Source organism: Apiospora aurea (genome assembly GCF_038362705.1).
Source record: "Apiospora aurea strain CBS 24483 chromosome Unknown utg000008l_segment0_segment0, whole genome shotgun sequence".
In the NCBI taxonomy this organism is placed as follows: domain Eukaryota; kingdom Fungi; phylum Ascomycota; class Sordariomycetes; order Amphisphaeriales; family Apiosporaceae; genus Apiospora; species Apiospora aurea.
In genome coordinates this window covers 3,051,223-3,066,345 of record NW_027117395.1, presented here as the reverse complement: position 1 = coordinate 3,066,345, position 15,123 = coordinate 3,051,223, and the positions used below count along the sequence as shown (strand labels likewise).

Below are 15,123 nucleotides of genomic sequence, written 5' to 3'. Positions count from 1 at the left end.
TTCATGTTGCCGGCAGGGGGGCGCCGGCGGCGGCATTGCCTCCGGCGCCAAACTCGTAGGCCTGTGTTGCATACCCGCGCTTCTTCTTCTTTCCGGCATCGCCCGGGTGTTGCGGCTGCATGGGCGGCGGCGAGCCTGCGGCGGCCATGTCAGGAGGGTAGGGCGTCTGCTGCTGTTGGTCCTGTTCGAAATGCTGCTGCGGGGGGAATTGGCCGTAGCCATCATTGGGGGCAGCCATGGCGGCGCAATGGTCAAAGCACCGCTAGAGTTGGGTTCCAGGCAATAAGGTGGTTTGGTGGGTTGCGATGCCTGGAAAGTCGACGAGATGGGATCGGGTCGCAGAGGTGTCGTCGGTGAGGATGATGGGGAGCTCTGCTTGAAAGTGGGATGGATACTTTAGTAATAAATGCAAGGTGGTACCTTAACGCAGTAGGTAGTAGGCTAGAGTAGTGACCACCTCCCGCCTTTTCCAGCAGCCTATCTCCTAGCTAGCACACAGGTGGCCTTTTCCTTCCGCCGCGGCTGGGGTCTTGTGCTTGTGGCCACGGTTGGTGTCTGGGGAGAAGGGGGAACTTTATATTCGGCGAAGCATGCCTGCTAAATGTTTCGGCGAAAGGTGCAAATGTTACTTTGAAGAGTGAATAATAACAGCCTCACAGTACTTGACGTGGTTTGGGGTACAAGGTTCGTCGTCACTGTGGTGCAATGGCATGCCGTACGTATGTTGGGTATGTTATGTATGTACATGTATGTATGCCATGTGTGCGCGATTCGCCAATGTGTCTTTTTACATCCAATTCAATGAATGATACCACCACCACCACCACCAGACTACGCCTGCTAAGTGCTCACTCCAGTCTCTGCTCCAACGCGTATTGCCTACCTTGACTGGACTAAACATCATGCATGTCAAGTCCCAACTTGAAGGCCAATTCGACTCTGAAATAATTTACGGCTGCCTGGTGTATGTACTTACAATCCATTCCTGCCAGCCTGGCTGCCTCCAAACTCAAGCTGGTGAGCTGTCCACATCCTCCGATGGCCGACGCCACCCCTGGTCAGCGCTCCGAGCAGCTGTTCTTCAGCTGCCAGAGTGCCGGAGTGCCGGAGTGCCAGAGTGCCAGAGTGCCAGAGTGCCAGAGTGCCAGATCTCCGAGCACCCTGAGCTGACCCGTATATTTTTCATGCTAGCTCCTCGTGCTCCCCTCCATCCATCCCCACCATCCATTTCTCGAAGGTGGAAGCTGGTCGGGCTGTTCTGTCATGTGATGATCCTTACACCGTAGAGATACAGAGATGTCTGATGATGCCCTCAAGGCTGGTTGGGAGCATCATCTATTAAAAACGGCGCCAGTTTGTGCACATCGTGACCCTAAAGCTCGGGGTGACATACAGCGGCGGGACTTGCTTGACGAATCCATTGTGGCTCAGTGCATACATCAATCCGGCATGTATGTCAGGCGAGGCTCTACATCGGTAGGCCTAGGTACATGTAGGTAGGTAGGTAGGTAGGTAATGAATGTTACATATCCATTATGTACTTCTCTGTCTATTACCTACCTACCACCTACCTGGAGGTATGTAGGCGGAAGACGGAGGCCGTGAGCTCCAAGCCCCCTGGAAACAGATTGAATGGATACACGCAGCAGCTGAACAGGAGAATGTGGAAGCCACCATCCAGGATCAGTCAACAGCCCGTCTCTGCTCAGCCCCCTACGGTCTCGAACAAGCGAACTCAATGGCGCGAAAGGGGGCATTCGTTCAAAGTGAAATATCCAGGCTGGGCGTTGGTCGCAACATAGCCTTACCATCCATTCCCAAGTATATACATCAATTACATACATGCATCCATCCATGTAATCACTTTGCCCCGACGGCAGACTTCTTCATTTCTCGACTTTCTCTTTCTATTATGTGATTTTCTTCTTCTCTGCTTTGTTCAGTCTCACTCAAGCCCGCGCCCGTAGAGTCGTCGAGTCCGTCCTCTGACCTCCTCTCTTCCCCCGCGCAGTCGCCCAAAAGCATCCTAACCGCCTAAAGCACTGATTGACGCCCGTATTCCAATCGAGAGCGCCTTGCCCTTCCCCGTAACAATAGAACCACTGATAGGAGCCACCATTATCCCAACACCGGCACCCACAACTACGCGGCCCAAGCAGCACTGATCACTTTGACTGGAACCATGGCTTCAACTTTCGGGTAAGCAACCAAAAAATGCACCTGCGCGCGAGTCGTGCACTTCTTCCCCGTCGCAAATTCCCCCAAAACGCATATCTAAAAGGCGCAAATGCGATCGATCGTCGCGCGCAACCATCTTACTTTGCGCGCGACATCTTACCTGCATATGTAGTAGCTGGAATCTGAAACAATTGTACCCAAAAGCCAAAAGCCCACAATGAACTAACACCCGTCCCTGTAGCCAACTCTTCTCCCTCTTCGTCCTCTTCCTCTTCGTCGGCGGCGCCGTCTTCGTCGGCTACCACATCTGGGCCAGCGTCGGCAAGATCCAGCAGTCGGCCGCGGACCGCATGGCGCGCAAGAACGTCGTCTTCACCAAGGACGGCATGCGCGTCGGCGTCAAGCAGATGGAGCAGGAGCGCTACGTCGACGCCACCCAGAGCTGGTTCGTCAAGGCCTGGAACATGGCCGCGCCCGCGCCCATCCAGACTGCCTCCGCGTCGTCTTCGTCCAAGGCCAAGGCCAAGAAGAGATAAAAGGTTACACGGGAAAGCGCGCTGGGAGTAAATATTACAGCAGGATGGATGGGCATGGACGGGCAGGCTCGTAGGAAAGCCCAGGTGATACCAAGGATCAAGACGAAGTCCATATACGGGCACAGATCCAACAAAAAAGGAGACATGGAGGTGTGCAGCGGCTGGAAATGCGGCTCATGGCACTGTAGATGCGCAGGCACTTCTTATAGGATGTGATCAACGGGACTATCTTCGGATAGAAATACCCTCGTCCTAGTCAGGGAGGACCATCAGACTCCCAGAGGGAGAGAATTCTTTTTGTCGTCTATTCCACTTTCATGAGAACATTCAGTTTATCGTACGCAATTTACAGCTCGTTGCCTTAACCGAGGGTTAAGGCAACTTAGACGTCAACAAAGTTATGAAATATCCATATGTATGTATGTATATATACGACCTAGGTGACTCCAAGGAAGATCCACACTGGTAGGATGCTACGTATGTATATACGAGAAAGAACGACAATATACAGCTCTGAGCGACTGTTCTGAACCCCCCGATCATGTACTGGCGAGTTCCAGTATTTCACAAAACCCCCTACTCCTTAGCAACTTCACCCTAAGTGCGTATGTCAACAAAGCCCAGAATAAGGGGGAACTGTTTGCTTCAGTAGCTTCAAGTCCCAAATCTCCCATATCGCAGCCACTAAACAATATGAATGATAACATGAATAACGTCATGCTAGTCGTTTCGAGGTATCGTTACAAAACCCCATATCGAAAAATGGCAACCCCTTTTGGACATACATGCCGTCATAGAATTATCACGCTAGTATCCATCCCGCCGAACATTCCAATATCCTGTCTCGCACGACAAGACTGGCTTTTCTTATATCTTAACAATGAGGCGCGGTAGGGATAGAGCTGGATCGTTCGGGGAGCTACGCGCAAATTCCATGTTAGCACGCAATACAGGCGAGCTGGGAGAGGGGAAGGGATACGTACCGTCAGCCAACTCTGAGCAACCCATTGCGTCTCGTGCGATGTCATAGGACCGGCCGCCTTGGCCAACAGGTCCGCGCGACTCTGCTCGAACTGCTCCTTGTGCATCGCCTCGCGCTGTTGTAGCGGGTTCATGGTATAGCCCGGGGTCGGCGCTGTGGTGCGCGCCGACGTCAGCTTCTCGAAGTTATGGGCGGCGCCGTAGGGGGAGGCCATCAGGCCATCGCGGCGGATCATCATGGACGGGATGCGGATTTGCAGCTGCGTGTTGGGTCGGTCGTGTTAGTGTATATGATCCACGAGTTGTTTGGAAAGCAAAGAGAAGGGACGGTGGCGCATGGAACTTACATCAGCCAGAATGTGGGCGTATTTGACGCCAAGATCGTTGCCGATATAACGAAGTCGCCCGACCGTCCAGGCTCTTTGGTTATCGGTGGTGTAGTCCTGGCCCATGACGCAGCTGAGCGGCCAAGTGAGGAAGTAGCCTGCCAGACTCTTCAGGGCGTCCTCCTCGCCGCAGGCGAACTGGCCGAGGTTGGCGCGCTGGACGATGTGCGGCTTGTTCAGGTGCCACCCAAGATGGTAGGGGACCGAGGCGATGATGTCGGTGATGGTGTCCATGCAAGTGCGCGAGGCGGTGGCGTACTCGGGCGTCGTACGGAAGTCAATGGGCGCGCACACCCAGGCGGCGCTGCGGACGATGAGCGAGGCCAGGATTAGCCGCGCCGTCCGCGTCATGTTCCAGACACTGGCGATGTAGAAGTCCCGGTACACGTCAACGCGCCCAGGGTACACTTCCGCCTTGGAGTAGTCGCCGTTGGGCACGTTGTCCTCCCAGGCGACCGTCTTCCAGTGCCAGTGCTCCGGCACGTTCCGCATCCAGTTGACCGCCTCTTGATCGACCGTCTGGCACCTCCGAATCATGTTGAGCATGATCTCGACGTTCTCGGGCGACCGAACCATGCTGTTCATCAATCGCGTGACTTCGGCGCGGAGCTCGCCCGTCTTGATCATGATCCGCTGGCAATCGCCGGCAGATTGGTCTTTGATGGCATCGGTAAGCCACCACTCGACGCCCATGATGGGCGCTTTTCCAGTCGTGAGCGTGTGGATAATCTGGTGCGTACCGTTAGTGATCAGCAATTTGGAATGTTCTAAGGATTGCGCCGGGCCATGCTGTGTGGAGGCATACCATCTGTGTGCGGACGGCGACGAAGAGCATGAGGCCATTCTTGGTCCTCAACTGTTTCCGGCCTCGTTGCTTGACCAGCTGAATGGCCCCTTCGATATGCGAGCCCCATGCCAGCATGCCAATTTGCTTCGCTGTGATGTTCTCGAAGAGACCAAGCAGTAGCACCGCGGCCAAGGTCGAGTCTGTCTTTTGCTGTTCCGGGTCCCTCAACGCCTGATTAGTCCCCATGAGCGCCTGCGTATATTCGTTGAGAGCCTTGTCGGCGAATCTATTCCTCGAAGCTGAGCGGTTGTTGATGAGAGCCATGGAGCAGGCGTTGAAGGCGTGCTGGAGATGGCTTTCGGGCCCTTCGGACTTGATCATGGGCACCAGGAAGTCCATGAACCCTCGGGTGCTCCCTTGCCTGGGCATGAGAACGAAGTTGGACACGAAGTGGCACGAAGCCTGCGTCTCTACCGGCACGTTCAGGGCGGGGATGATAGCCTGCTGCATTGGTGATTTGACCACATCCTTTGCCACGGCGGGGTTCAGGGCGAAGGAGCCCTCCGAGCCCTCGCCGTCCAGCTTGCCGGCCTTGGAGAGAGCCTTCTTGTTGGCTTTGCGGGCCCTTCTTTCGGTGGCCTGGGTTTCATTCCGGAAGACTAAATCGAACTCGTCCTTGTAGCCAGGACATTGTCTCCGCGATTTGGCGCATTGGTTGCATGTCGGCTTCGTCTCGTCACACTTGATCCTCCTCGTGCGGCACATCTGACAGCCCCTCGAGGGCTTTCCACAGTAAACCATGTTGACTTCGCAATTTGGTGTAATACAGGTGTAATACAGGAAGGCAAGTGTTGCTGGTTATGTAAGTAAGTATACGTGTGTATCCGTTGTGTGTATCCGTTGTGTGTATGTGTGTGTGTGTGTGTGTGTATTCGTATCCTTGGAACTTAGCGAATGAGAAGGCCGGCCCTTTTGAGTAAATTCGGAACGCCTGAAAGCGATGCCAAACTAACCCAGGCGACTAGCTGTTTTGTGGTTATCTGAACGATAGTGATGAGATGGTGCGTCGTGGCGACAGGGCCTGGCTGGCGATCACGTCGGCAATATGTGAGAAACCTGGGAATCAACCGATTATATATGCAGGGATATGAAACACAGAAGAAAACATATACGGAGAATACGATGAGCAGCGAAGCGAGTATGTCGAGCGAGCAGCGTCGTCCCAAGCCTGGTATCTCTGCACTCGTACTCGTAAGTACAGCGAGACCGATAAGGTTGCAATGATGTGACTGATTATCGAGTATCTGGCGAAGAAAGAAGAGGAAAGGCCCCTTGCAACGGTTACGCACGGATGAAGGTTGAGTAGATTAAAATGTGATTTAAGGTCAGGTAAGGTAGCAGCGACAAACGAGAAACGTCGTCCCTATTATGAATGACACCCTGCACACCCGCTTTTCGAAGAGCTGCCGGTTCGGCCGATGGGGCCTCGCAGCATAGGGTGAAGCAATACCTGGAGGCCTTGCAGTACAGGGAAGGGGTAGGCAGGGTTGGTAGCTTGGTGGGTTGGTAGGTAGCACTTGGTGACCCTTTGGTAGGCAAAGCATGTGTTCCGTAGACTATGTAGGTACTTACAGCAGAGTGAGCAGCGGTGATCCTCGTTGGGAGCGAACAATTGTGGCGTTGCCGGTATCCAATGGGGGAGAATGCAGAAACAAGAGCCGAGCAACACGCATAGGAAATGGGCAGGTATTCGGTTTGAGAGGCGTTTCTCTGCAGGGCCAGCAGGGCCAAGCCGTATTTCCCAGGATGGCCAGATGGAGTCCGCCAAGGCTGTCTTTTGATTCGGGGAGGTGCCCGCGCCACCAGATCGGGAACTCTGGCCTGCACGATCACCATCCACGACGAGCAGAGGAGGGAAAAGGGTGGAGAGGGTGAGTTGCATCAGGGCATGTTGCTGCTGGTGGTTGGCCCTAGCCGAAACATGAGCTGTCCATCAGCGCAGTGCCTGAACAAGAAGAAAGCACTGACAGGTCAAGTTCGAGAACGGAGAAGTGACCTCTCAAGGGACAAGAAGAGTTTCGGAAGACACCGGTGTCTAGACAGTTTTCTTCCAGTTCACGCTGGCGTCGGGGCGGTGGGTTGCGTTTCATGCGGACGGCAAGGCAATAATCATCAGAAAATCAATTCCCTTTTACTAATAGTAGGATGGGTCGGCAACGGTCCCAATTTTGTTGGCCTTTCTATCGAGGAGAGAGAGAGATATCTTCATAAGAAAAAAAAAGAAAAGAAAAAACACTACAAGTCCGGTCGGTACATGGATGGTTCTTGCTAAACCTCCGCCTGGCTGCCTGTCCCTCTCCATTCACACAGGGCCCTTCAGGTGGAGCCGATGAAGCCAAGCCCAACGGAGCCTAGCGTGGGCTCCATGAACTGTCAGCAGTAGCTAAGACTCGGGGCAAGGAGGAGGAGAAAGTCAGTGATCAGAAACGCTTTGATGATGTGTCAGGGGTTGTCGCCCGTAGCTTGTGTGCAGTCGGCTGCTTTGGTATGAGTATGACGGCGAGCGGGGGGGCACCAGGGGCTGGGCCAGCGAATGCCGAATCAATGGAAACAGGAGCAGGAGCAGAAGCAGGGCAGGCAAGCATACATACATAGAGATCAAGCCCCGGCCACACCCAGTCTTTTCTGCCGCCATATCGCGATTCGTACGAGACGAGGCTTTTGGTCCTGAAGCGGGCAAAGTGGGATGGCATGAGGGTTGGGTTACATCGCTCCATGTCGTCAATGGAAAGGACCAATTGGACACCAGCCGTATCCCGCAGACAGCGCCGAGCTATGGACACCACAACAGGCGACCCGGAACTCCCTTTGCATCTGCACAGTCCAAGATCGCGTCAACATTATTCGACGATTCAAACTTTAAGGGGATGCAGGAGATACCGTGAGATAGTAGTAAGCAGTAAGCAGTAAGTAAGCAGTGCATTGGCCAAGATATCACAGAGGACCCTGAGTGTGACGAATAACGGACAATTTACCTTCGATCCAGTCGTACAAGGCAGTCGCACAAATCTCACAGAACGCCTCTCCCCACGTCGCACCCGAAGTCAATTCGAGCGTTAGGCCGCGGGCAAAAGAACTGCATGTGCCACTGCGATGGTCGACACCTACTGGCAACTGGGCAGTGACTGGGCCCCTCATGATGGGGGCAGGATCCGAGGCGCCAAGCAGCCCTCACCCTGGCACGAATTATGAATCGACACAGAACTATCGGAACAGAACCGCGGCCACCGGCGCAATCCCTGCCCAGCCCAGGATGGCTTCGGAGATCAGCAAGATCAACAAACTCTATGCTAAACTCGGTCCCGCAAGTTACGACTATCGGTCGGTTGCCCCTGTTAGGTCTACAGTATCTAACTACATAACATGTAGGTCAGGTATCAATTTAGGGAACCGGTTCCTGAAAGGCTATTGATATGCGTTGGCAGCGTGGGCGGCATGGTTCGTTTCGGCTGTCTTCCATCTCGGGGTCCAATATCGGTTGCTACCTACCTACCTAACCTAGCTAACTTGGGTGAGAGAGAGAGAAAAGGGTCTGCGCTTTCTGTTGACATGCATCGGGGGCGATTCATGCTTGCTCTGATAACATTCGACCGACGGGTAAACATCGACGGGGGCACTTGGTTGTTGGTTGGCCCCCGTATCGTGTCGTGACGTGACAAATATTCTCTGCCGGACAATGATAACGCAGCTGCTGTTGCTACTATTTTTGCCGTTTGTTCAGGCATGACCAGGATTCCACGAGCCGAGGCTGGTTACGGGACTGGGGTAGGGTGACCTGCCAGATATAGTAATCTTTGAGAGGGCTGAGCTGCTTGGTGCCGAGGAGATAGAACATGAAAGCAGATCCCTTCTCGCACAATGCCATCTTCTCTTGGTGCTTGGGGTGTTTGAGAGAGTGTTCGTGTGTAACCCACAAATTGTTTAAATCGACTTCAGGGTTCTTCACCTTTGTTAGGTTGATCTGCCGAGTCTGCTGCTAGTAGTAGACCCCGCGACCGGCCAAGCCCGGAGACCAAACTCCCAGCTCGTCACGGCTGTGTCATTGCTTCTAGAGTAGGGACTAGGTGAAGAAAACAGGGAGGGCCTAGAACTCAGGAGCCCATCAGTCGTCGAAAGCTTGGAGATCGGACGGCCTGTAGCAGTTTAGTAGTGGGCATAAACGTCCAGCAGATGAGAGATGAGGTGCAGTACGATGCGAGTTAATTGCTCTCACAGCATCTAGAACCCCCAGGTACTCATCATTTCACATATCTGGGAGTAGGCCATGATTTTTATTAATGCATGTATATATATCTCGCGATGATGACACCGATCTTGGAACCCGGCCATGCAAGATTCGCGAGATCGATCAATGCTAATCTCGACCGTGGCATGTTTTTGGCAATGGTCCCGGACGCGACCTGGTTGGCATCCATCCCACGTGAGCGTGAGTTAGAGGCGTCAACACCCCGACGGCCAACCACTCCTTTTCTTCATGCATTTGCGCTGCTGCTGCTGCTGCTGCTGCTGCGCTGGAAACAACCCGCGAAATATAGCAACGCGCCCCGTTGAAGCAAATCACGGTCCCGCAAACCCAAGCTGGTTCTGGACCGTCCATGGAGGCCGGGATGATCCTGCCATGCCGACCGACGTAAATGCAACAGTCGCAACCTTAATCCCGTTCGGGTCAAAGCGCCGAGGCCCAGTCCAAAGTTCGAACCTCGAGGAGATCAGTTTCAGGTCCCTCGCCAGCCACTAACTGTCTAGCACCCACCGTATTACTTACTATGTTAGCCTCACAACTGATTCGTGGTCCAGGACCAGGTTACGACTGTTGGCACTTGTCGGCTTATGATGCCGGGGGCATCAAATACCGGCCGAGGCAGGCAGCCCAGTGATCGCCAGCTTAATTGCGGGGGTGTCGATCCTGTCTGTCGACTTTGACGTCGAGTCCTGGCAAGTTGCACTGCTGCAAAGGGGGCATGCACAGAAAATATCACCCACAGCAGTCGATCCGTATATGCAACAACTGCTGCGCCTAGATCATGTACGCGGTAGAGGGTACGAGGCAGGCAAGCCCTACCCCATCTGCAGGAGCATACGTGCAGGGGGGAAGAAAAAAAATATGATCCCTCGCAAAGCATATGCATACCCTGCCCCTCTGATGGATGATACGACACGAGTGGATGCGAATCCGGCGAAGGATCGTGAGCTCAGCTACGACACCGGCCAAGTTCTCCGAGCGAGTGGGCAGTATGCATATGTATGTCTGCAGTTGGCGTGACACTGTATTCATCACTATGCGTTGTCAATCTCTACCGAGTCTCCCGGCCACCGAAGATCTACTTGCTGCCGCTGTATGCTGCAGGGCAGTGGTTGGCTTGGTGCGATCCGGCCTTCTAATCTGGGAATCGGGCATGGATGGATGCCTCCTTATCCCACTCTCCGTCAGGATGTGAGGCTGAGTAAACAAAAGCAAATAAACCAAGTCATGACACGACCCGAACGGATTGCGTAATATGTGAGCCGAGGGGAAACAGCAAGGGCTCTATTACCTACTTAGGAAGGAAGTTCAACATTAGGTATGCATGTATTGCCCTAACAAAGCTAGGTACCGAGTGGAAAAAAGTTCGAACCGAGCCCCAAGTTAGACTTTGGTTCCTGGCCTCGAACCCGTCCCCGAGCGCGCCATTCGTGATGATACCATCTGATTGTTCTTCTCCCAAGCATTCTAAGATCCCCAAGAGGGAGAGTGGATAGGATGATCGGGCGAGAAAGAGTGGGAGATGTAGAGAAAAGACGGGAGGGGGTAGGGAGAACAGACAGAAGCTATACGGAATATCGACCGACGGAATGACTGATTGAGTAACTAACTGTCTGGTTGGTCGGCTGGAAATGGGACAAGGAGTAGAGTGAGGGCGGGGGCGCGGGAAGAAGAAACGAGCAGAGAAGAGAGAGAGAGAACCAACAAGAGCGTGGAATGCCTTAGCTCCCAGGCCAGGTCATGTCTTCATACTGGACAGTCAAGGAATTCACTCCATTCGTGTACAGCAACAAACAAATGGCCGGACTGTGAGGGGCGACGAGCCAACCGAGGTGATCGGCTTTGCTTTTTGGCCTTATTTTCCCCTCAACCTGTTTTGCCTTGACAAAATATGCCAGAGGATCACACCGAACCAAACGTGGAAATGAAACCTTCGCCGGGTATAGCACTGGGACAGGAGGTCGGACGTGGATATCAGGCTCCCGAAGGCATGTGCGAGCCAAAAATATAGATGGATAGAGGCGTAAGCACATGGTGCACGCCGAAAACCTCGTATCCTCCATCATTAATATGGTACAACGAAGCTAACTTCAACAGGATCGTAGACCCTTATCCCTTGATATGTATCTTGTAGGGTATCTCGCAGTAATCCATACAAGCCGAGCCCCCTCGGCGATTTGCTTCCTTCTCCTCATAGACCGCCCATACACCCTCTCCTCATGCCGCCCCTTTTACCTTGATTTTCTCTATCATATCCCCGCCTATCCTGGCAATCTCCGCCAGAATCGAAGCCCGATCGACCTCCAGGGTATCCCCGTTTCCTATGGGCTTGAAGGAGGCAGGCATCTCGACCTTGCGCGTTCTTTGGTCCAGCTCGGGGTTCCACAGGGCAGTGATGACATGATCATCCTGCCCTCCATGGAAGAACACCAAGGCCGTGGAGTACTGTGACTGCAACGCTTGCAGCAGTGTGGTTGCAGGAAATTCTGCCAGTGGCAATATCGCCGCCGTGCTCCGCTCACCCAAGTTCTTGTAGTGTGGTTGTTTGGAGGCCCCGTGCTCGCGTAAAATCGTCTTGAGGGCCTTCGGGTTGAGCGTGATCACAACGTCGTAATGCTTAAGCGAGGGTTGGAGGAGCAGTTTCAGATCGCCATTTGCGCGCACAAGCTCACAGACTGACCTGGCAAGCTTGACCATCTGGTTGGCGACAACACGAGACGGTCCGTCACGTGTAAATGTAGTGCCGCTGGTATCGTGAGAGTCGGCAACGAATAAGACGGTCCGGTTGAAGCGAGGATCAAGCTTGCGGCACTCTTTGAACCGCGCAAAGATCGCAGAACGCTCTTCGGCCGTTATGGAGTCTGAGTGGTCAACAACCAAGGGTTCTTCGGGCCAGTCCCACCGCGAGATGAGGTGCATCGTTCGTAGAAATCCAGTGAAAGCACTCGTAGGGGTCCTCCAGGGGAAAGGTTTGAGGAAGGCTTGAAGCACCAGTAACTCAATCAGTTCCTCGTTGATATGCGAAGCTAACTTGTGGCAAGCGAACCACTGCTTTGTGAACCTGATGGCGGGAGACAAAGCTGGTAACCGTGTACACCAAGATGAGAGTGTCTGGGTATGCAGCGGTAAGTTCGTATATAATCGTCTGATGATGGCAAGAGAAGTGGCTGCCTCGGCCTGGGTGTGACGATCCAGTTGCTTGTTGCGAGTTTGCATCTCAAGCTCTCGCTCTTCCGCATCGCTGCGCACACGGAGGCGGAAAGCAAACCCGTCCTCATATACAACATCAAGGAAAGCAAGATTGTGTGTTTCGTTCAATGCTTTATCCAGACCCAAATGCGTCTTGATCTCCTCCTTGGATTCTTCAAGAGACGAACCAATCTTTAGCAGGAAGGCGATTTTAAGTTTCTGGTTGGCAACCAGGCTGTCGGTCCATTTTCCAGATGCCTCAAAGGAGATGACCACCTCCATGGGCTGAATGGGCTTTTCTGTGGTAGGGAGCTTCAACGAGGCATACCTCAGCTCCGGCCCTATGCCGGCAATCTGGTTGATATGGAGCGGTAGGTCTTGCAGTTCACGAAGATCATGCTCTAAGGTTCGGAAAGACTCCTTCGCTGCTTCGAAATACTGTGTGTCCGAGGGCGAGATACTTGCTTCCGCTCCGTATAACGAGACACTCTGGTCGTCCAAACCAAAGTGTAGATGAGTGATATATCGAATGATCTGTTTGGGGATGTTGGCAGATGACTCCTTCGCCCATTCGATGCATTCGCGGATGCTTCCATCTTGGAAACGGCGGAGCTCCGACTTTTCGCCCCAGAACTCCTGGTACTTAGCAGCCTCCTTTTTCTGTTCGGCCTCTGGACCAAGGTCCATCCGTCTGAAGGCGCTTGTTGGTTCGTAGATAACGCCAACTGCTACACTTCCTGACTGGGCCACTGTGGGAACCGCAGATACGGCCCAGCTGTCCACATTAGGCATGTAAATGCTGATCAAGAACGCCCTTTCGCCCAACGCTTTCTTCAAAACCTGATATAATTTTTCACTGAAATTCCAAGTGCGGCCATGGCAGTCTTGAGACTGGAATGTCTGAGTGGCTGACGGTAAGCTCACATTGGCCTGTAAATCGTATATCTGCGACTTGTCATGAACTTTGATGATAAATAAGGGGTCGAACTGGTCAAGAGAATTGTCTTTCAATCCGGCAAGAGACCATTTAGCGAACTGCTGCAACAAATTTGCCGACCATGGTGCCATTTTCCAGAGAAGGTTGAGATTCCTTGCCGCATCGTACAGTACCGGTCCATCCTGCCGCATCGCATCCGGGTCGGAGGGGGCAGTGCCAAAGACGGCCGGCTTCTTCTGGAAATTGATATTGGCAAGGTATTGGATGGTGGCCTTGATCAGCTGTGAGCTTCCTAGAGATTTAGACAGAAGCGGTTCTCCCTTGCGGCCTCCGCCGGATAAGAGAAGGGCGATGAGCACCGAGAATTCAAACGAGCCAAAGCCGCCTTGAGATATATCAGAGCCGAAGCCTCGCTGCTGTAACCAGACCCTACCCAAAATGCAGGCGTCCTTGAACCCTGGGCAAGTCTTTCCAGCGCTATGCAACAACCGCAGATACGATTGGTACAAGCCCTCCGCCTTCAGTGTTGCATTATAGAAAGGGGTCGGTGCCTGTGTCTCTTTCGATTCATTGCCATTCCGGCGGACCGAGTTACTCGTTGGCCACAGCTTCGAAGTCGGGAATAGGTTTTCGGGTGCACACGGTATAACGCGAATCGCATACTTTCGGCCGGCTTTTGTTGGCTGGGCTACCAGAACTGGTAGTAACTCGTTCCCATGGAGGAACTGAAAGTTGAATTCCATGGACTCCTTGAATTCCTTCTTAAGGCCGGCGCATACGCATGCTAGGTAGAAAGATCGCTTGTAGAAGTACCGAAGATCTCGGAAATCCTTATCCTGGAAGAGATCTGCAGGCATGACAACAATCATATCGATGGCGTGGGTAGCCTGTGTTCTAATCATGGTCCTGGCGACATAGCTTCCCACAACGTTGACCTGGGCCGGCTTCGCGAACGCGAGTTTGTAGGGAGAATCTTTGGCTGGTCGCGGACTGGGGTAGGGAACCCGTATGCCATTCGCCTTTTCGAACTTGGCGGTGGCATCAGAGATCTGAGGGATGTTAGTAGGCGCGGATTAGTATGCCAAGAACACATAGAACGTACAAGAGTAGGCCCCTGGGGCTCCAGGGCTTCGATGGTGGTCTTGAACTGGCCGAGGATGCCATCGACGCCGTCGAATGGCTTTGCATAATCCTGCTGGACATCGAGGAGCAGCTCCTCGGTCGCATCTGCAAAAGCACTGGCTGCCGGTGTGCTGGAGGTCCCAACGGGCACAAAAGGCCCATTGCCGAGCTTGCGCCGTTTTGCCGAGCTGTTCTCCATGGCGAGTGCTTTCTTTGTTGAAGATTGCTTCCCCGGCAGCAATATCGTTGGCTCTTTTCGGCGCGCATCTACGAGATGGTCCTGCCCGCCTGAACTTTTTTTGAGTATGGATATCTTATCGCTTATCGATAGCCCCAATGAGCTCGATTATGTGGCTTAGCTCGGAAATATCCCCCCGCCTAGGTGGCTCTCGCGCCATAGCTCTAGCGAGCTGTAAGTTCCAGTGTGGGGTTGAGAGTTGGAGATGCATTCACGGTTAAACAGTCATCCGCCCGAGACACCTGAAGCAGGGGACCTGTAGATGTCCAATGTCCAGTTCAACTATTCAGTCAAGGGACTCTTTTCGAAGAACATGTAAATGCAGACCGACGCATGGAAACATCGCTCGCTCCCAAATGAGCTGGTTTGGATTGTTCATGATGGCGCTGCCATCTTTGCATCCCAAGCTGCGAAGCTACAAAGCCTCCCACCCACTTTCCGCTCGGCAAGAAAAGGTACGGGGGAG

General features: G+C 53.4%; 4 protein-coding genes across 4 annotated transcripts; 1 reads left to right on the top strand and 3 right to left on the bottom strand.

Annotated features, from left to right (window-relative positions):
• Position 1: 1 nt before the first annotated feature.
• PG986_012400 (uncharacterized protein) lies at positions 2–238 on the bottom strand (the record flags this gene model as incomplete). Its single annotated transcript, XM_066848622.1, has 1 exon — positions 2–238. One exon carries the CDS (start codon positions 236–238, stop codon positions 2–4), a length of 237 nt encoding a protein of 78 aa, XP_066695318.1.
• A 1,944-nt stretch (positions 239–2,182) lies between these two features.
• On the top strand, positions 2,183–2,714 carry PG986_012399 (uncharacterized protein; the record flags this gene model as incomplete). The annotated part of the gene is made up of 2 exons (XM_066848621.1): positions 2,183–2,199; positions 2,420–2,714. 2 exons carry the CDS (start codon positions 2,183–2,185, stop codon positions 2,712–2,714), a joined length of 312 nt encoding a protein of 103 aa, XP_066695317.1.
• Positions 2,715–3,588: 874 nt separating this feature from the next.
• Positions 3,589–5,669, bottom strand: PG986_012398 (uncharacterized protein; the record flags this gene model as incomplete). Its single annotated transcript, XM_066848620.1, has 4 exons — positions 3,589–3,633; positions 3,698–3,955; positions 4,043–4,810; positions 4,887–5,669. 4 exons carry the CDS (start codon positions 5,667–5,669, stop codon positions 3,589–3,591), a joined length of 1,854 nt encoding a protein of 617 aa, XP_066695316.1.
• Positions 5,670–11,388: 5,719 nt separating this feature from the next.
• On the bottom strand, positions 11,389–14,618 carry PG986_012397 (uncharacterized protein; the record flags this gene model as incomplete). Its single annotated transcript, XM_066848619.1, has 2 exons — positions 11,389–14,346; positions 14,400–14,618. 2 exons carry the CDS (start codon positions 14,616–14,618, stop codon positions 11,389–11,391), a joined length of 3,177 nt encoding a protein of 1,058 aa, XP_066695315.1.
• Between the last annotated feature and the right edge of the window lie 505 nt (positions 14,619–15,123).